Raw genomic sequence first — 22349 nt, 5'->3', positions numbered from 1 at the left:
TGAAGTTTATTCTAAAGGAAGAACTAGAGCTAAGAAAATAGAACATAAGGTCTTGGAGCTGCCATGGGGAAAGTCTTGAAATTTTTTCAAATATTTGTGGCTTAAGAATCTGACTCCCCATGGGAGACCTTGATTTGGGAGATGTGGGGATGTGGGGTGGCTTGGGAGGGAGGGCTGGGGGATGGGAGGAGGGAGGAGGTGGGATCTGTGGGTGGTATGTAGAGAGAGTAGAAAATTTCTTAATAAAGAAAAATGAAAAAGAAAAGGATCTTTAAATCTTAAAACAATGTTTTAATCCTAAACCTTAAGCAATTATTTGAAAAGATGCATACAGAGTTTATGTGGGAGGTACATGTGTTGGGTGAAAACATTTTAACAATGTGGTTTCTGTTTTTCTGAGAGTGACTGGCAGAGATGGCGGCATGGCATCTTAGCGGGGTTGTAGAACGGTGAAGTAGATATATGGCTGCCCAAGTGTCTGCTTTACCGGTGTGCGAAGATGAATTCTGGTCAAAATTTGATGGGACCCTAGGTTAAGTGAAAAGTTAAAGGCAAAGAGATATTCTTTCTAGACTTTAGAACCTTGCATGATTTCACTTGAAATGCCATTTACTTTTATCTAAGGGGTATGAAAAAGCCAACAGTGAAATAAACACTCTGGATGGCTATGGGCAACCTTAAACACCTGAGTGCAATTTCAATTAAAAACAAAACCAAACTAATCAATTGAGACACTTTCAGAATAGTTAAGGACCAGTATTCACTGTTTTCTCCATTTCCTCCAATATGGGTGACTCATCACTACAGTTCTGTGAAGTTGGTCAGTGGAGTATTTACCTTGATCCCCGGGAGTCCAGGCAGTCCAGGCAGCCCTGGCTCACCCTACGTAGGAAAATCACAATGCATTATAGAGCGACATTTACTCAGTCACAGCATCAGAGAACAACATGGCAAATGTCTCAGGGGAAGAGTTTCTGCAAACAGAAATATATACAAAAGACTGTGGAGGGGGAGTGAGTCTGAGGAGATTACTCAGCTCCGTCAACTCTCCATTCTGGGACTGGCAGGCCACTTGGCAGATTTCTTAGACACTTCCCTTTCCCTGCAGTTCCCTGCCCCCTGGCATCTCTATCAGATGGCGTGAGAGGGGAGTACAGGAGGAAAGGCTGCATTTATGACTCCTGTGGCCAAGGACTTGTTGGAGCTGCTTGCCTCAATCACGTGTCCTATCCCAGGGCTCTCCCTGCTTACATAATTAAGAGACTGTCGTATGAACAGATGGCCCCAGGAAAATATGCACGGTAAGCATGATGCTCACTTAAAAGCACAGTAAGATTTCCTTTTCATTCCTGAAGGATGAGAAGACAAATAAATGGTTAAGAATATACTTAGGTCCAGCCTGTATTCCTAACAATTGCTGGGCTAGGGTGACCCTGCTTAGCAGTGTTGGACTAATGGTACCATGCAGCTGTTCCCGAACACAGGTCAGAGATTAAGTACGCTTTGGGTAGGCACACTGGAGACAGGCTAAACCTTCTCATTTTCCCAGAATTGGCTACGTTATTTTAAGCACAAAAGGTTACATTGCTTAGAAATTCTCTTGAAGTCCACTACAAAAGAATAAAGGAATCAGGAAAAAATATGTTTGCCATGAAGTGTTGCCTATTATCTGTGGAAGTGTCACAGAGGGTAAAACAATCAGAGTTTTGTAATGGTCAGTCAGGGAGAGGACAACCATTTCCACAGAGGGGGAGGGGAGGCAGGTTTTGTAGCTTAAAAGTTTCCATGATCTTTAATTTTGTTATTTTATTATTACTAGCATGTGTGCATGCCTACCACAGATCATGTGTGAAGGTCAGAGGACACCTTTGTGGGTTTGGTTCTCTCTTTCCACATCTGTGTGGGTTCTGGGGATCCAGTTCAGGTTATACATCTTGTGGAGCAAAGTGCTTTGAGTGTGGAGCCATTTTGCTGGCCCTTGAATAATCTTTAACTCAAGGAAAACCTACTAAAAACTGGGTCTTCCATCCCCACCACCTGCCCTTTCAGATGACAAAGATATAGAATTTCTTCTGGTATTATAATATTAAGCCTTTAGACATTTTATTAAGCTGAGTGATTAGACAAAATGGGCAGGCAATGGCTCCCTGGCTACTTGTTAAAGGTACTTCAGGAATGCAAAGGAAAAGACATTCTGTGCAGAAGTGTGCATTTATAAATACTACTACAATGAAATTAAACTACAGAAGAAAGGAATTCTAACTTGCTTATTATTTGACCCTAAGACCAGGTGTCTAGGTATATTAAACTTCACGGAGTTTCAACACCATACATTGCTTTTCTTTTTTGTTTTCTCTTTTCCCCTTTATTCATTAACATTAAGAGGACCCACTAGAAAGGGTTTTTATACTTATTTTACTGAAAGCAAACTTTTGCTTAAGAATAATATGAAGCTTTGAAAACAGGAACTGTAAGAGTACCCAACTAATAACACTTGGGATTGTTTTTAAATAAGTCTCCCCCAGCTCATAATGGTATCACATCTGAAGCATGTGTGGAAATAAATAGGTTATAGTATTATTTTCCAATAAGAATTCTCACCACCCCATTCTCTATCAACTTAAAAGGACCACATAGCTACTTTAATGAAATAATTGATATGTACATATATGCATGATTAACACATACAATGTTTTCTAATGAGAAAAATGAGTAAAACACATTACAGGGTAACATATAAGATAATGAAATATTAAGTTTGAGTAGCCTTTCTAAACATCATGTGTGTATATGTGTATACATGTAGTTGGTTGTAAATGTGTATTTTAGTCAAATACTTCAGATATTAATATTTTATAGTGTTGAATGTTTGTGACTCTTACCTTTACAAGTTTGTATTTACTTCCTGCTCTTAGCAACATAACGAGAGATGGTAATAGCATTAATATTAGCCTTATGGAACACTTCATGTTTTTAGTAAGAAATTTCTTTCTGCAGAATTCTTATCTTTTTGTCATGGAAAGCTTACCTTCCAACTAAGAGAAAGGTTTTTAGTTACTTGGCTATCCATGTCTATGCCATGGCTCAGGAGCCTCTTGGGAGCACAGTTGATGTGTTAGACATGAGTCATAATTAAGAGTCAGCTTGTTATTTTATTCAAAGAGTTCTTGTTCAAGAGTGTCAACTGTACACAGCTACATTATATTTCTGATTTTATTATTTTCCTTTTTTACTCTCCATTCTCCAATCTGAGAGAGTCTCACACTTGGGACTCTGTTAGAGTGTCCTGGATGTCCACAGAGCTCATTAGCAAGGGTCCCTTCTGATGGGGAATCAAGTGATTTATTCCCTCAATGTTAGACTGTATACTTTTAAGAGCTGGGGAAAGGTTAGGAAGGCAAGACCTATGTGGTGAAACACAATTCACAATTGACAAGTCTACAAGTAACTCTACTGCTGGAGCTACAAGAGAAAAAAATGTGATGAAATGAATCCTCCACTACAATGTCACTCTAGATGAACACTGTGCATGATCCCAGGTGGAAGGCTCATCACTCGGCTTGTGCTAAGTATTTTGTTCTTTTCTGGGAACACCCCTAAATTTGGGAACTAGTGTGCTATTGAACACCACAGCATAGCTCTTTAATGGTGCCCCAAATACCATGGATAATATGCAGGACTGACTGTATACCTGGGTCAGTTTGCCATTTTTGACTCTAAGCAGCAAACATGGAAATACTGTTTTCAATGTTAGGGGAATTATTATAAACATCTGATGTTAGACCAAGGAAGTCCTACAATCATAGGAAGGCGGGATTGTGTCAGATGGTAGAATCTAAACTAAATATTGATAAAAAGGCTGCTGTTTGTTTCAGGTCATATATCAGCCTAGATGAAAGCTCCTTTCAATGTCATTTAAATCTATTTTTTTATAAAAGGCAAAGAAAACCCAGTGTTTCTGCCTGCAAGCTGTAAATGTCCAGAATGAATCTAAGTTATCTTTATAAATAATTATAGTAATGCAATATTATGCCAAGCAATTGAAGGTCAATTTGGTTCTTGTTCTGTGGAAACAGTGGCGCCTACACAAGATTACTGAGGTTTGTCTTGGCTTGTGTTTTAGAGATGCTTTGCAGGTGCATATCCCTCCTTTGCCTGTTTATTTATTCGTGTGTGTGTGTGTGTGTGTGTGTGTGTGTGTGTGTGTGTGTAACTTGCAGGATTCATTTTCCTTCTTCTACCACGTGGGTTCTGGGATCAAACTCAGGCAGTCAGTGTTGGCAGCAAGCACCTTGACCCGCTGGGCCATCTCACCAGCGCCCTCCCTTCCTCTGACTCAGACTCTTGTTACCTCAGGCAGGTGGGTTTTGAATACCAGGTCTTCTGGCTGCACCTTTCTGAGTGCTGGGTTAGAGTCACATTCCACCAAGCCTGGTCTTTCTTTGAGAAAATCACAAATTTAGAGGGCAATTTAAGACAAATCTTTAATTTTTTAAAGACCAGAGGACCCAAAAATTACATTATCTGTGAAGATCAGTTGCTTTTTCAAAATAGAGCATGGATCACTGTTATTAGTAATTCCATATTTCTTTTTAAAAGGTCAGAGAGGGTTGCCTGCTATGATGCCCATGATAAAGCCTGTGAAGGAGAACCAAAAACTTAGTAGGTTCAGATATTCACCTTGTCAGTGCCCATCCTATAAGAGAAAAAAATCACATATGCTGACAAGTTTGATTTTGTCAAAGAAAAAGTCAGCATGGGGGGAGGGGGAAAGGCTGGACATGTTTGTGGAAAGCTGTCACCACTGAAAGGAGCCACAGAAAGAACACTGTGGCACCCGAGGTTCCTTTCTAAAAGGTATTTGAAATATTTCACCCAAACACATTGAATAGTTATCTAGATGACTGGCCGTATACATCTGCTACCAGCAAAGAGCTGTGAGGGATGTTGCTCTAGATTAACTGGGAAGAAGAGGAAGAGGGAGATTACTACAACTCATTTATTTAAAATACTTTGTGTGGAGTCTGGAGTTAAACTTGGGACCTGAAGACCAAGAGATGGATCGGAACAGGAAGAGTTAAAGAGCTGGGCTGGGCTCTTGTCTCACCTGGAGCTGATGAATCAGTACTCCGAGACTCTCAGTTTCCAGAGAAAAATATTTGCCATTAAATTAGAGAAACGTTAACATAAAAACCTTCTCAGAAGTTACTTCCATCCCAAGTACTTAAATGAAAGCTCTCTCGATGACGTCAAGAACAATGACAATACAGCAAACTCTCAACGTTAGGTTCCAATCCACTGCAATAGGATTTACCATCTTTCTGTCTCTGCTAATGAGGTATGTTCTATGTCCTAGTTCATATTCTGCCTATAACATCAGCCACCACTGGGCAAAGGCTATGGTTTTTAGGAATTTGTCCTATGGAATTCACATTTTCTTGTTAACTGCAAGTGTCTGTTATGTGAGGTTTGGCTAGACGGGGCATTGAGACCCAGGTGCTCAGCTGAGAAATGGACAACATTTGTTTACTGCCTTAGACGCAGATGAAAAACGAGTATAAACAGTCAGTGAAGAAGCACAAATGGTAAATTTAATGTACCCACAGATCAGTTAGTGAAAGTGGTATGGCTAGAGTCGCTAATTAAAATTTAGTTCTTTAAATGAATTCAGTTTCCATAAGGCAACGTTCACGACACAGGTTAGAGTCACATACAAGTTAGCAAGCAAATGAATGGAGGTAGAGGTATATTTTAAAAGAACTGTCCATCATTCTCCATTGAGATCATTTAGTATATACTTATTTCTTCTCACAAAACACAGAAAATACAGATTGCCTTTAAGCATGCAAGGCAACTAGCCGGCATTCCAATTCAGCTGAGATTTGTTAGTTTCAAACAGCTGAGTACATATATACAGAGTTTGTTTTCATACTTCGCTATGCCCAGCATCAGGACCTTTTAAAATGGAAAGCAACCAGTAACATTGTGCAAAGCATGGAAACTATACCACTGTACAATAAATGTTTCCATATTAGATGCCAATGATGTGAAATACTGATCATGGAGAGATGCAAAGAACATACCTAAGACAGAGAGATATTACCTTTTGTCCTGGACGACCAGATTCTCCAGGTTCTCCCTGGCCGAAGAAAAGCAAAGATAATAAGGGCAGTCTTAGAAGAAATTTTGAAAAATGCTAGAGCTTTGAGCAGTTTTGCAGTAATGATCCAATTGCCTACTTGATTACATACATTTTTGTGGATGTCATTTTCTTTCTCTCTGCTCCACTACACATATGGAAACTGCTGTGAGTGTGCCTAGAGCTAACTAACTAACTAACTAACTAACTAACTAACTAACTAACTCTCTGTCTCTGTCTGTCTGTCTGTCTGTCTGTCTGTCTGTCTCTCTCTCTCTCTCTCTCTCACACACACACACACACACACACACACACACACACACACACACACACACACATATATTTCTTGGAAACGTGGAAGAGAAAGTAAGCCCTCCTTCTCAGTCTGCCTGGGATTTCCCTGTTGTTTTTGGAAGCTGTTGCCAGAGAATTGGACCAGAGCTGTAACCATCAATGCTGATAAACTGAAGAGACAAGGGAGGCTTATAAAGTCAAAACCATGATTCCCATGGCATACACATGTGCAGGGCTATAGTTACCTTAATTCCTGCAGCAGATGATCCAGGGTCACCCTAAAATGAAACCCAGGAGAGATTATGCCACAAGTATTGAGAAAACAATGCAAGTCCCCAGGCAACCATCACTCACATGGATGCCCAGAGGGACTCTACATATGCCCAGTGAGCCTACCCTTGCCCCACAGAACTTTGTACATTAATAAACCCAGCCACTATATTACAACAGCATGTAAGAGAAACCATGCCCTGCCTAAAATCATGGGTTTACTCTGAATACAAAACATGAAAAGACTATATTTCTTGAAATAACTAAGAACATACAAACATGAAGCCATTCCCTTAATAAGATGCTAAATATATATTCTGAAGCAATGAATTGTAACTAAGGGATTTGAATCTTCTGGTTTTCTTAGCTTCTGGGATTTATTAATGTCACTGGCTATTTACAGGGAGTTCCTGCCCTTCTTGGTCTTTGGAAGGTCAAGGTTCAACAGATGAAGTCAAAGGTTAGTTATGTTGCCTTGCAAAAGCCATGCTGCACATCAGTTTGTCACCATCATGAAGCATGAGCATGCCTTTTCCTGTGTTACCCTCACTGTACCATAACTCAACCCCGGCAGGTCACAGGATGATGAATGACATGTGGGTAATGGGAATACACGGAGGGGCTAAAAAAGTCTTCAGATAGAATCCGACTTTTAACTTTTTAAAGAGATCAAGAAGATCAAGAGATAGTTTATTCTGGAGCCATTTTGAGTGACCATGGTCCAGAAGTACAGATTTAGGGTACCCCAAATTTCATGTTCCAAAATGGAAGCAGTTTCCTGAAGCTTTATAGTTTTACAGAGCAAAGAAAGTCATATGTCAAGATAAGTTTAAAATATATTGGTGGGTACATCAGAGAGGTGGTTCCAGCCAGATGGGGGAAGCTTTTCTAAAGGCCTTGGGTTCTATCTGATGACATCCTTAGCTCCGGGGTTGGTGGAAGGCAGTGGTCTGCTAAGTCAACAGGTTACAAAAGGTTTTTTATCTGCAATTCCCAGAATGTTAGTTCTGACATAGAGGTGGGGAAGAGATGGCTATTTGGGGAGTCTGGCTTTTTCAAGACCATGTTTGTCCAGATTTCATGGAGGATGACTCCACTCCCAGAAACACACTATCCTAAGGATAGGACCAGTGCAGACAGGAACATGGAGAAGAGGTAAGACTGTCACTCATTTGTAAACGAGGAAGCAAAAGGCCTAGATTCTCACCGGGCAGCGGTGGTGGCACACACCTTTAATGCGAGCACTTGGGAGGCAGAGCCAGGCGGATCTCTGTGAGTTCGAGGCCAGCCCGGTCTACAAAGCGAGTTCCAGGAAAGGCTCCAAACCTGTCTCAAAAAACCAAAAAACAAACAAACAAAAACAAGGCCTAGATTCTCAATCTCACTCGAGTCCTCTCCATTCCAGGAACATGCAAAGACATAGAAAAGGAGGGGACATTTGAGACTGCCAAGAAAACTGAAGGGGGAGGCCAGAGTTGAGGTTCACTAAGCTCTGTCATCTGTACAAATACTCAAGCATTTCCAGGGGTCTGTTCCCTTGTTCTAACGTCCAGAAGCTGCTCGTCAATCTCTTTTAGAGACAGACACACAGATAGAGGCCTCAGGTCCCTGCGCACTGACTGGCACATGGCCCCTTTCCTCATTTCCACTCACGTCTTCCCACGGATGGCGCTTCTCTTGCTTTAGGTCTTGGTTTACATGGCTTTGCCTCAAGGAACTGTCCACCAATTCACCTCCCCCTGGGGCCCCCCAGGAGCACACCTACTGTAGCTTTATGCTTTGTTTGTGTCGGGCACAGCTTGTGTTGTGGTTGCTGTGGGCATTGCCTGCACATTCACCTGTCCTGTTGGAAGACAGACAGCTGCAGGAAACTGACTCTGCACCCACATTATATGCTTAACACACATGTGGTGAGTGACTGACTGTCTATAAGACCATGTTTTAGTCGGGTCAGCAGTCAAGGATCAAAACGAAGAGAGACCTTTAGGAAGGGGGAAACCCGAGCTTAGGAAAGAGAAGGAAATAGTCAATTTAGTTTGTCGGGCAAAGAAGTGCACACGTGACTTTGACATCTGTAATTGCCATTACCCAAGGAAAAATTAAGATGTGGCTAAACAAGGAAGCAAACTCTTGGATGAATGAGCCTTCCCTTGTCAACCATTCCCATTCAAATGAGTTCCAAATGAGGGGTGAAATAAATGCGGTGAAGAAAATAATACTTGTTTCTATTTCTACTAAACTAAGTCTGGGAGCCCTCAACATTAATGAACCAGTTTGCAATACTTTGGATAACACGACCTTTGTAGTACTAAAGACAACTTGACTTTCCGACGACGCTCCGTCTGCCTTGTTTATACCTTAGCCTCCCATGCAGGGAAGGCCTTGCCACTTCCACTTGGTGATGAGGAAGCTGAAGGGGCTCCAGTGAAGTGAACTTCAAGCTCCCCCAACTGTACTTCCATGTTTGCTCTTTTTATCCGACTGAGAAAAGGACTGCTGGACTGTATCGTTTTGACAATGGGTCCTAAAGGCTAGAGAAAAACGTGTACATTAAAGGTGGTTCTTGTATTAACCACGTGTAGTGAATACAAGAGTGTTTGGCTAACCTCCTACATGAGAAGACAGACTGGACTTTGTCCTCAGAGAAAGTAGATGGGAAGGAAAGCCCAACAGTGAAAGGCTGCTTTACTTGTGGAAATCAGGGAGGCTTCATTTGATGGACAACTCATAGTCATATCTTTATTCTCTTTTTAAAAGATGCAGAACTGTGAAGTCTCCAGGAATTTCTATAACTTTTAAGAGCAAGGCCACTGCCGGACAGGACAATGTTCCAAGTAGCTGAAATGGAGCAGGGGATATTTATAACCCTGCCCCCAAAGTACAGGTGAACACAGGATTAAAGCAGGAAACAGACCCCAGCTGTGGCAGGTCTACATGCCTAGCTTCATCGGTCAGTGGGCCAAGCCACAGATGGAGAAGTTCTGTGAGGTAAATAAATCTAACTTTGCTGTTTTATTGTTTTTTTTTAGACAGGGTCTCACTCTGTAGACCAGACTGGCCTTGAACTCACAGAGATCCATTTGCCTCTGCCTCCCAAGTGCTGGGATTGAAGGCGCGCGCCACTACATCTGGCGACTTTACTGTTTTTCACTTTCAGTCAAGAACTGGTTTTGTATGTGGTTGTTTTCAAACACAGTACTCAGCAAGTAATAAAATACGCATATGTTAATAAAGGCAGACTAAGCAAATGCACGCTATAGAAACTTTGTGCCATTCAATGAAAATATGAAGTTGTTTAAGATTAAAGAAAAAAAAAGGTTCTCCAAACAGTATTTACTATCTTATAACAATGTCCTGGAACCTGGATTAGCACCGGGACTAGAAGAGATTGGCACTGTGCAGTTTTTGGTTTGACTTTGGGGACAAAGGATGGAAGATTATAGCTTGAAAGTGATGTGCTTGGTGTCAAATGGACACGGGGTAGAGCTGTGATGGCCGGTTAGAATGACCTGGGAAAGGAGCTTCTATGAGGATTGTTTACATTAGGTAGGATTTTCTTAATTGGGTTGAGGTAGGGTGCCCCACCTTGAACGTGAGTAGCACTAGTTCATGGGCTAGGCCTTGGACTAGTACAAGCATGCCCACACTAATTCACTGCTCTCTGCTCTTGACCACACAGGGAATGTGACCAGCTGCTTCACGCCTTCACCTCCCTACAATGACGGACTATTAACTTCAAATTATGAACCAAAGAAACCCCGTCTTTCTTACTTTTGTAAGAGGATTTTATTGCATGATCTAGAAATGAAACTAGACAGTATCCTATGGGTTTGGGGTTGTTTGTTCCTTTTCTAGTGAGCTCAGTGTCCCGTTAATTAAGAAATGACAGTGAAGAACAGTATGTATTAGGAACAGAATTACAGGGTGTTGTTCAAGAATACAGGGATGACCTGAGAAGTTTAAGAGACTAAAGAGCTTCCCTAGGAAATGACTTGTGAATCCAAGGTTCAAAGGATTGAATATTGAACAAAGCTAGAAAATGGAGAAGAGGAACTGGGAAGGGGAAGAGAGAGCAGGTATCTAAACAAAGGATGCCATGGGCAGGATTAGAGAGGACCAGTGCTGACTGCTCTAGAGTGTCCTTGGACACAGCCCTCCAGGTGTGGTTTTAAGCCAGATTGGTTGGTAAGGGCAAGGAGGACATGCCTGTGAAAGACAAGATGCTTGAGCTCCAGATGTTAAATCAGAAGGCAATGCATGGATAGGAACAGAGGCCATGGGAGCAAAGGAAGGTAGCGGACAGGCAACTCGTGCCAATAAGTGGAGCTGGAGCTCTTGACTGGGCAGATAACACCACATAGGCTATAGCAGTGTGGTCCAACCATTCAGTGAGCTGTACAGGCAGCCACTTGCAGTGGATAAGAAATTGATTCCAACATTGTTTGGTGGAATTAACACTCCAAAGACTAGAATACAAAGCTTCCACAGTAACTTCACACGTGATTGAAATCAGTCTTTGGCAGGTTAGTCTTAAGCTGAGTGTACTGTTTTGCTGGCCACAGAGAAGCCCTGGCCCAGTCAGTGGTTTTATAGCTCCCAGCATTTCCAGATGACCAGCCTGGAAAGCCTCAGATTGCTTTACCATCCGAATGCACTGAGTTGGATCAAAAGGAAAAAAAATCCATTAAAGTGAATCAGTCAATGACGTAATTTACTACATCAATAGCAGAAAAAAGGCTTTAAAATTTTTTTTATTTTACCCCTCGAAGTTGGAAAGTGATGAATGGGTTTCACATACTGAAGACAAAGGCCACAAGAAGAGTGTTTCCGACATGCTGGAAACAAATTATAAGACAGGAGCAGGAAATGTTTAAAAAACACATCAAAAATGATATTCCAATTACTACATTCTCGGAATGAATGCTGTGGGTCAGATTACATAGTATACACAGTACAGATCGCTATTTACAATCCCTGCTTAGACCCATTGAAAGTTTATAGAAACGATTTCCGCTTTAACTGAGGCATTTCTTGTACTTAATTTCAGCTGAGCAATAAAATTTTTTGATAAAAAAAAGAAAAGAAAAGAAAAACAACCATGTCGTTGATTTCAATTTCCACATGGTAGGAAAAGTTAGTATTTATTGAGAGTTTATGATGTGTGAGTCCGTATGGTAACTGATTTGCATTATGAATAAAGCAAAAACGACATTCCTTTGAGACACTTGGGTCCTTTCAAGGAAAAACATTGTTTTACTGTTACAAAATTAAATTTCAAAACCTGTGTGAGCAAAGAAACCATTACTGGCCTATGTTCCAAAAACGGAGTTAAAAAAAAAAAATCCACTCTCTAAGACATAAAACGCTCTATTAAAATTCACATAGGTGCAGTTTAAATTTGATATATTGTGTTGTTGTTTGAAGAAGCTGCCTTCTGTGTACAATATTTCCTTTGTTTTAAGCAAAGGTTGGCTACTGTAGTTAAGTCTTGCTGGATACTTCCAAGACTGGGCCAAGCATGGCCTTATTTATTTATTTATTTACTTACTTATTTATTTGAGACAAGGTTTCTCTGTGTGGCTTTGGAGCCTGTCTGTCCTGGATCTCGCTCTGTAGATCAGGCTGACTTCAAACTCACAGAGATCTGCCTGCCTCTGCCTCCCGAGTGCTGGGATTAAAGGCGTGTGCTACCACCTCCCAGCCTACTTTTATACTTTTAAATGGTTAAAAAAATAATCAAAACAACAACAATATTACAAAATACACACAAATCACATAATCTCCAAGTCACCCGGCCCAGAAACAAAATCCCTTTTGAACCCGGCCCCACTCGGTTCTTTGGCATGCTGTCTGTAGCTGCTGTAATCACAGAACCACGGAGTTGTGCTGGACACTATGTGGCCCACAAAGCCTAAAATATTAATCTATAGAACAAGCTGGCTTATCTCTGCATTTAGACAAAAAGATGAAAGCTAAATGGACCATCATCCTCTGGGTTCACACAGCTAGGGGTTCAAATCCTGATCTGAGAGCAGTCAGGAGCATGCACTAAATACTTGCATGCCGTACTTGAGGACGGCTCGGTCTTGACATTTGGAAGATAAAGAGATGCGCCTACTGCAGGGGTTCTGAAGTAGGGATGGGAGGGTAGGTCACAGCGCATGGAATTGCCTGCCAGCTCCACAGCGAAGAATCATTCAGTTCACACTGTCAATGGTGCTGAGGCCCAGACACCCTGTTCCTCAAGACACTGAGAATTAACCCTAAATCCAAACTGTTTCTCAAATACAAACAGTTGCTACTTAGTGACATTAATTTGTTCCTACCTCCATGCCATATTTGTATTAATATTTATGAGATGGAGAAAGATAAGCTTCTATTTATTTTATGAGCATGTTTTTATGACTAACCATTATCCATCTGTAGAGTCATAATTTTCAAAATGGAACGGTCTCTCTCTCAACTGTGAGCCTAAGTGAATAATCCTCCCATTCATCAGTTACTTCGCTTGGTGTGCACTGAAATCCATCCGCTCTGATTCTCTATTCAGCTTCTAAAAGTTTTCTTTCCAAATCTGAGCACATCACATGGATGAAGGAAAACATCCTTTTGATGTCACAGTGCCATGGTGTCTGGGATGTAAAATACAAACCCAAGCAAACACTGTAATGACGGACTGGTGGGACAAGAGAGAGGAACAGAGACAGAACAGGGAGGCGTGTGCTGTAAACGCTCATCAGTGTTCCAAAGACCAAGGAGGGGGAAGGCAGAATGCAAGGGCCATGGTACCCAATGTTACTGACCTAAACACTGCAATCGAGTGCTAGTAACTTAAGATTAAACTTTTCAATTTCGTCCTCACTCACCAACACACTTCCTTCTAAATCTAGGGCAGGCCTCTGAAGACACACTGCCACATGAATAAGTGTGTTTATTGCCTGAGAGACCTATTGTTGGAAATTTACTTATTTTCTAATTTTTGGCAGGCCATTTTGCTTTCAGAATATTTAAATTTGTGGCTAGGATGTGGAATAATCACTTTTTAGAAGTCAAATACTGAACTGTTTTTCTAACTTGAGAGGTTTCTCTAGGCTGTCTTCCACATCTCCCAGCTTCAGACACATTCAGTGATATTCATGCTCATGCACACAGCCTTCCGTATTTCACAAGACTGTACCTTTTCACCTGCGTCACCTTTGGGGCCATTTTCTCCAGCATCTCCCTGAGAAGAGGACAAAGTGATACACTTACACCTACTGGTGACTTGAAGCAAAGAGCATCCTCTCTTGCACTCTCCTTTGGACACACTCTTGTTACAACCCACTGTAAATGTTCACAGAGCCCACGAGCTTGGCCAGCCGGCTGACGCCAATACAATTACCTTTATTACATGAACACGGCCGAGCACCTTCACACAGCGCAGGGTTAACACAAAGCGGTGATGTCTCTGCCAGACTTCCCATGGTTGATGTGGACACCAGCTTCCCTTCTGCACTCTCTTTCCCTCTGGCTAAAGTTCCCCACAGCAGGGCTGTCCTGTCCCTCCCCACAGCATGCCATGGCACTTCTGTTTGCTACTTCTGGGCCCTCTTCATGCTGTGCAAGCCGGCTCTTTTCCCTACAAGCTGCATAAATTCTACCTGTCTTCAAACCAATCAAAGGCTCCCGGGCTTCCAAGCGAATGCCACAGCCCCCAAGGCCTATGGACTGAGTATTTATCTACTTGAGGCTCTGTAGGCAGCATTCAGAAAAAGGAATTTTTATATTTTTATTAGATATCGTCTCTTCCAAATCACAGTAAACTGAGTCAGGGGAATGTGTGCTTCTTTGGTTACTTCTCTACTTGTCCAATGACATCTCCTTCCTACCCACGAGGCAACGCAAGGGGGAAAGGTTTCGTTTTATCTCTGCGCTTTGCTCTGCTAAACTCTGAATGCTTTCCTTTAAGCCTTGGAGCATGCTAGAGAGGAAATGCCAAGGATTACAGATTCAGGAGAACGGAGTCCAGCACTGGCACTCAGCAGGCAAAGCGATGCTCTTTGCACTGCGTTTTTCCTGGGTCACGTGAGGATGAGGATACACTACGCAGCTGTAAGAACTAAGTTCTGTACCGTACACAGCATTTCAAACCATGACAGCACACTCTGAAAATTAGTCTTTGCTGTCGGAGACCCCAGTGCCTTGGTGTTTGTGGCGTTCCTATGCTGGGCTGCTCTTCTCTCTAGCTCAGAGGAGGTCACTTTTCTATCATTTCAACACTTCCACAGAATTGAAGAGAGAAACCACCAGGTGCAGTTTCTCAAGAATGAGAAGGTAGAAGAGAGATACTCACTTTCCTTTCCAAAGTTCCTTTGACCATTTCAAATGAGCACGAACTTAACCTGCCTGGGCTGTACAGTGGGCCGGGAGGGCAGCACCCCATCTGATGAACCGGAGATGGGCACTGGCATCGCTCCCCCTCTCTCCCCAATTTCTACATGAACCAGTTATATGACGACTAATTAATTTCAAGTTAATTACCCTGAACTGACTGCTTTAGAGCACATGCTCTAAGGCAGTGTTGAGAGATGGCTCACTCACACGCTTTTTAAAAATCTGCTTGAAAACTCCCTTAGAACACCGATCTCCTTATTGGGAAACGGGGCTCAGAGTAGCTGTGAAGTAAAGAGATTGACTGTCCCTTCATGAATGGCCTTTTAACCCCTATTTTGCTGTTCTTCCAATCTAACATTGCCTTCTTTCTGCTTTACAAGGCAGGAAAATACAGTTAAATTGAGGACTGTTTTCCTGATCTTTTGATGAGCTTCTTTTGCAAGTAGAGTTACGATGTTTGTTAGAAAGACTATCACAGCATATCCTAGTATATAGCGCTCCGCTCAGAGACACCCCCAAACTCCACTGCAGTTAGCAGAGGGAACCTGGGGTATAAACAGAGCCATACACAGTAGGAGTTTGAAAACTATTAAGACAGGCCTGCAAGGAATACCGGAGGCATCTAACGGGGATTAACACGCAACCCCGACTCTCCATCTGTTCCCTTTTCTGGTTTTGATGGGGATTCTTTGTGGGGTCACTTTTAGACAGTCACTGCAGGTAAACATCTGTATCCCTTTGACCTTTGACCCAGAGTCCCCAGCAGCAGCAGAGACAGCTGTGGATGCTTAGGAAGGCATCGGCATGACATTAGCAAGTGTGCAGAATGGGTTTTTACAGGGCTAGGGGTTGCTGAAAGCCACCGTGAGCCTGGCAGGCAGCGTTTGCTCTTCTCTCCTTCCTTCCAACCCCCAATTCAAAAATTATATGGAAGATAAAACCATATTTTCTCTTTCCCTACTTGACAGTCTGAAAGATGGGCAAATTAATCTTCCCCAATCTCTACTTCTATCTGTCCATCCATCTGTGCGTCTATCCACCATCGATCCTCTCACGCATCTAGTTCAGTTGGAGTGTAGCTCTGGAGAAGGGGGTGATAAACAACGCAGAACTATTCTTACCTTTTCTCCTTCTTTTCCAGGCTCGCCCTGAGCACCAAAACAGAGATGGAGAGACATTAATGAAGAGCTAATAGAGCAGGAGCAAACAAAGCGGGTACTGAACACATGCTGAATGCACTAGGTGAATTATAAAGTGCATTGTCTATTTTGGCCTTAGTTTCTACATGAAAACAAGTTGCAAAAATATCCAGAGGAATTGGGTCCAGATACCAATACCAACTTTAATCTTAAGTCCTTACTTCTATAAGGATAATAATATGTGCAGTAGATAAGGTCACCCAGGAGTGGACTGGGACACTAAGGGGGAACACAGTGTGGCAAACTCAAAATCAATATGGTGGGTTAGCATGTCCTTCCATAAAGCTGTCTTGAAGCATGTCCTGATGCATGGGTATTTCAGGGCTGACCCTGGTACAGCTCTGCAATTGTGGATATGATCATAAACCCTCAATGCAGCACTGCCACCCCTCGACAAGATCATCAGTTCTGTAACCAAGATACCAGAATGGAGCAGCCTTAGTGAGGGAGGTTCCTCCTAGAAATGATGACCAAGAAAACCAGGGCTTGAAATAGGAAACTGCTCTCTGAAGAGAACTGCATTTTCCACTTTCTCTAGGACAGGGCAGGGGACAATAGATGTTTTAAAGTACATACATCTTATGATGAAATTTCCTGATGGGGAGCTTGAGTAAGCATTGCCATGAGACCAGACTGCTTAAAATGTCTTAAGGAGATTATTGTGGAGAAAAAGAAAGCCAAAGTAAAAGAACCCAAGCTAGAAGTCAGTTTGGAGACAAAGTTCTTTTCATTCTCTGGAAATCAACCTGACCCCCTGGCTTTCTGCTTTTCTGGTGACCTTCACCACTCAGCATCCGTCCTGGTGGCTGCATCGCCAGCCAGCACAGGAACAGTACTGTGAGTACTCATCAAGAATTAACTCCCACCATCGGGCTTCTTAGTAAAGTGCAAGAAAGGGGAGAAGACAGGAGAGGGCTGGATTCCCGGAAGGAATATTATCTTTCTTCTCCAGGACAAAAAGGGGCAGGTCCACGCATTTTAGGCCTGTCCCCAGTACCTAAATAGCAGCATGGCATGTAAAATCAGTTGACAGACATCTGTGGGTTCAGACTCACCCCAGCACAGCTGATGGGATTACACATGAGTTTTGTACTTCAAGGGGTGTTCACTCATCAAAGGATTTGGGATTTGTCTGCCTGCTTGGTTTAAACTGAACTGTCACCAATCTTTTTTGATTTAACAGATTCATTTGTTCTTCAAGAAACCAAGAAAACAGGCAATCCAAAAAAAAAAATCCTCATTACATTTTTTCCCTATTTAGTAATTCAAACTATATCCATTTTTAAATTCTAAACATACCACATCTTTCTTCTGTTCTTTGTCTGACTAACTAGTCATGTTGTATAGAAACTGAAGGTGGCCAAACCTTGAGGAAAAGCCGTCATGGCTCTGGGAACATCATCTGTAGTGGGGCTTGCTAATATGTACAGTTGGGGCAGTATGAACATGACCTATGTTTTCACAACTTATTAAGGGGTAAAATGACAGTGGTCATTTTGAGAGCTTTCTTATGCTATTTGATTACCCCACAAGAAATATATATATTTTTAAAATTATAGGTGTTTTTCTTACATGTATATCTGTGTACTTTGTGAGCCTGGTATCCTTGGAGGCTAGAAGAGGGCATTGGGTCCTCTGGGACTGGAATTACTTACAGAGGGTCATGAGCTGTGAGTACCAAGATTTGAACCCGAGCACCAGGTGCTCTTAACTGCTTAGCCATCTCCCCAGCCCCACAAGAAACATTTTAGACAGTCACATCCTATTTCTTTTCTGCATGTCTAATGTTAATGACAATTGTAAGCATAATGTAGTCATTAGTTACAAAGTTCTATGACTGAGTATTATACCACTGACAAAAACGTCTACCCAACTACAACCAGAAAATAGCTTAACAAATCCTGACAGCTTAAAACTGTGTAGAAACCATGCAGTGGATGACTGTGCTTGGCTTTATCTGTACCAACCTTTGGTCCCGGGAGTCCACTTTGCCCTGCCGCTCCAGGTGATCCAGGCTCACCCTCAAAATAGAAAGTATACATTACTAATCAAAACCAACCAACCTAGAACATTGTGGAGATAATGAGAGGAGTTGCTGGCCATCCTAGAATGTGCTAGAAAACCAGAGAGTAAGTAATTACTAGAATAATTAGTTCCAGTGCGGTTCAAATTTTTACATGCTTGAGGACAAAGTACTCAACTGGATTAATTTTCTTTGTGTAGTCTTTTCACCACTAAGAAAGCTGAAGTGAGTTATCAGTAGGGCTAATAGTTAATATGGTTCTGGGTACCATCCAACTAGTATCTGTTGAAAGGATAAGGGTCGCTTGGCAATGATAAACTGTCTTGGTGGAGAACTTTAAAGCGATCTATCAGTTCAGTTAAATAAAGACTAAATCATTAGATTTTTCTTATTAGACATCTGTAAATGTTACTTTAAGTTTATTTTGAAAATACATATCCTTGAACACCTACCTAATCTGCTAATACACATTTGATACAAAAGCAAAAGTTAAAAAAGGCTTTATAAAAATGGTTTACAGTGGTGTTGTAAAAGTATTTAAAACAACCAGTCTTACTCATCTTGGTTTTACTGAATGATCAGCTTTTATGAGAAAGGTAATGGCTGCTGGGCTAGAGAATGTCCCCATTTCAGGAGGATGGTAGTACATACCATCCTTTCTGACCAGAGAGTATTTTCCAAAAAGGGAAACGAAAATGAAACAGAAACAATAACAAAAAAGTCCAAGCCCTGGGAAGTGCCCATAAACAAAAGACACCATGTCCCCTTATGATGTTCCCAAGTGGCTCATACTTCTGTCCATCATAATTTAATTTCCATCTATGAGACATTCCCAGTGTCCTTCACCATCTGATTGGCCTCTAGACAGCTTTCTTCTTTCCACAGAGAAAAGTAAGGCTGCTCCTTAGTTGATTTCTTAAAGACAATGTTTATTTTAAGAGCAGTTTGGGGTTCCCTACACATTTAATTCATTTTGAGAACTGTTTCCCAAGTAACCTGGGGTCATTTTTTAATTTTTTTCAGATTCAAAACCATGTACATTAATGACAAATATTTTTCTTTTCACATTTTATCTATTTATCTCACTATGTGTATGCGTGCATGCACAGGCCAAATCATATGTGTAGAAGTTAGAGGACAACTTGAGGGAATTGGATCTCTCCTATTATATGAGTTCCCAGTATCAAACTCAGGTCGTCAGGCTTGGTGGCAATAACTCTCACCTGTTGAACCCAAGAGGCTGAGTGGAGAGAGGGAGAGAGGGAGGGAGGGAGGGAGGGAGGGAGGGAGGGAGGGAGGGAGGGAGAGAGAGAAAGAGAGAGAGAGAGAGAGAGAGAGAGAGAGAGAGAGAGAGAGAGAGAGAGAGAGAGAAATGGAGAGAGAGAAACGGAGAGAGAGCATGAGAGTTTAGAGTTGCTAAAAAGAGAGACAGAGACATAGGAGAGACAGACATGCGAGAGAGACATAAAAAGAGAGGGGGAAGAGATTGATTTATATTTTCTCCATCATTTGATTCATATATCCCATCTACAAGTGGCTTTCCAGAAGGCATAGAACCCTGAGGTAAATATAGCCTACAGAAAGATATGTGTGTGTAGCTACCAGATAACCCAGGCCTGTTGTAGCTTGTGGTGTCTTTCTCCTAGCAGAAAGTATTTTACTCTTGTTCTGGAGTGTAACTGCTGAAGTCTTGACCTGCTGGGAGAAATTCTACATCCTGCATAAAGTCACATTCTAATTGTTGGGTCTTGCATAGTTTCTTTGGTAAGAGGACAAAATAGTTGACTTCCAATAATGAAGGACATTATGGGGAAGTTTTGATATGCCGTTTGGACATAACAAAGGGCAAGAACTCGGAAACAGAATCTGCCCTGAATGAGGACCATCATTCACTACACAAACAGAAAAGAGCTCCCGAGGCTGCCTTCAAAGACCTGGAGACAGGATGCTCTAAGATCCTAACTCATGGTGTAGTGCACAGAGAGGATGCTGCAGGGAACAATGTAAACTGTTTGACTTTCAAAGAATAACCATGGTAGCCGAGCCATTTCAATAAAACATGGTTAAAGCCCTGGATCCGGGAAAAGCTCCTGCTGAGATCTGAAGTGGGGAAGGAAAGTATCGCTTAGGTGGCTGTGTAATGTTTTCCTCAACATATGAATCCCAAGGGACTAAAAGCTGGGCTCTTTCTCTCTCTTGTTCCTATTACTAAAAAGAACCTTCAACAGAAGATGAAACTAAGAAACCAGACTCATAACCTCTCTGTGGGAATGACTTTGACGCTGTCCTGTTTCCATAGTCTTTTTTAACTCACAGTTATATATTTCTAAGCAGCTATTAGCATGTCCCACAGTGTAATGTTATGAGTTTTTATCACCAGGCCACTGGATTTGTTTCTACGGGGCACTCATGATTGTCTTATGAGTAGTTTGATTAGCCTCTATTAGAGTCAGGTGTGACCAGTTTTTCACTCAATTCCACATTGCTGAATACTCAAGTTGTTTAAAATAAGTATCTGTAAAATACACTCATATTTTTCTAACAAGTTCTTTAATTATGAAAAATTCCCTGTATTTATTTTGTAGCCACACTGGGAAAATTTTAAGGCACCAACTGCCTGCTTCTAAATGGCTTTCTAAAGGGGCTGAGTTTTTGTGTGCATGTATCTGTGGGCACCATGTGAGTGCCTATACCCACAGAGGCCAGAAGAGGGTGCTAGACCCCCCCCCAGATCTGAGCTACAGGTGGATGTGAAACACTACCTCTGTCCACCTATTCCCCCCCTTCCCCCAGCCATAGGGGTGCTGGGAAGCAAACTTCAAAAGCATCAAGTGCTCTTAACTGCTGGGCCATCTCTCCAGTGCCCCCTTTTGTTCTTTTGTAGGCATCCATTCTTTAAAAAAATTATCCACAGCTTTGTCAGAATTAGACATTACAACTTTAATTATTTTTGTGACTTTTTCCTATTTATTTTTGGTGTGTGTGTGAACTAGTCTCAAGGTTGTTGGGCAGCTTACCCATCTCTTTCCTATTTCTAAACACCATGGGCAATCTATGGACAGTAATAAAGTAAAACATTAGGGGACATCTAACCCAAGGGTTTTCTCTACTCTAATAGATTTTTTGTTTGTTTGTTTTTTGTTTTTTGAGACAGGGTTTCTCTGTGTAGCTTTGCGCCTTTTCCTGGAACTCGCTTTGTAGACCAGGCTAGCCTCGAAGTCACAGAGATCCGCCTGCCTCTGTGCCTCCCAAGTGCTGGGATTAAAGGCGTGCACCACCACAGCCCAGCTCTAATGGAAATTTTAAGGTGATCCCTGGGACATCACTCACTTCCATATTTAAACTGCAGGTAAGCTGAACTGACTTTTCAGGATGGCTTGTCACTTTCATTTTGTTTGAAACTAAATTCTTTTGAGAATGCTACCATAAAAGATCACTCAAGGCTCTTATAATCATATCAGCTACAGCTACTCAGCTGTAAGGTCAAATCCTGAGGGACAGAAGGGGATACAGTTTTCTCACAGAGGTGAGTGCTGCGGCCAGGAGGTCATTTAGCTGAAATAGTGCTCACCACTACCTCAGTCACAGTAGTTTTCCAGTCTATCAGTGGGAACTGAAAATGAGTCATAGCTTTATGTTTTTAGTATGACATAATTTCACATTCATCATGTTATAACCATTATTTCCTTTCAAGACTGTACTATTTTGGGGCTGGAGAAATGGCTCAGCAGTTAAGAGCACTGGCTGCTCTTCCAGAGGACCTGAGTTCAATTCCCAGCAACCACATGGTGGCTCACAGCCATCTATCATCTGATGGCCTCTTCTGACATAAAGGTATATATGCAGATAGAGCACTCATACATAAAATAAATAAATAAATATTTAAAAAACATTTAAAAAGACTACTATTTTCATCCAACTAGGAGAAGAAGAATACTTTAAGGAACAAAGATCAGGTATTAGATGGAAAGGTGGTAGGTCCAACATGGCCTTGGCTTCTAGAACTGCAAATGGTAGGGGTGTGCATGGGCGTGGGAGTGTGTGAGTGTGT

General features: G+C 41.8%; 1 protein-coding gene across 1 annotated transcript in view; it reads right to left on the bottom strand.

Annotated features, from left to right (window-relative positions):
* The window catches only part of Col25a1 (collagen type XXV alpha 1 chain), a 402845-nt gene that overhangs the window by 58446 nt on the left and 322050 nt on the right, over positions 1-22349 (bottom strand). The window contains exons 13-18 of the mRNA XM_006970377.4: positions 18243-18296; positions 16198-16224; positions 13881-13925; positions 6679-6711; positions 6104-6139; positions 838-882 (exon numbers count right to left, since the gene is read on the bottom strand). Of these exons, the coding sequence (XP_006970439.1) occupies positions 838-882; positions 6104-6139; positions 6679-6711; positions 13881-13925; positions 16198-16224; positions 18243-18296 (240 nt within the window). The remainder of the gene's footprint in view (positions 1-837; positions 883-6103; positions 6140-6678; positions 6712-13880; positions 13926-16197; positions 16225-18242; positions 18297-22349) is intronic.

This window comes from Peromyscus maniculatus, chromosome 6 (genome assembly GCF_049852395.1).
Source record: "Peromyscus maniculatus bairdii isolate BWxNUB_F1_BW_parent chromosome 6, HU_Pman_BW_mat_3.1, whole genome shotgun sequence".
Lineage (NCBI taxonomy): Eukaryota > Metazoa > Chordata > Mammalia > Rodentia > Cricetidae > Peromyscus > Peromyscus maniculatus.
Note: the sequence above shows the minus strand (reverse complement) of the source record. Positions and strands in the feature narration are given on the sequence as shown.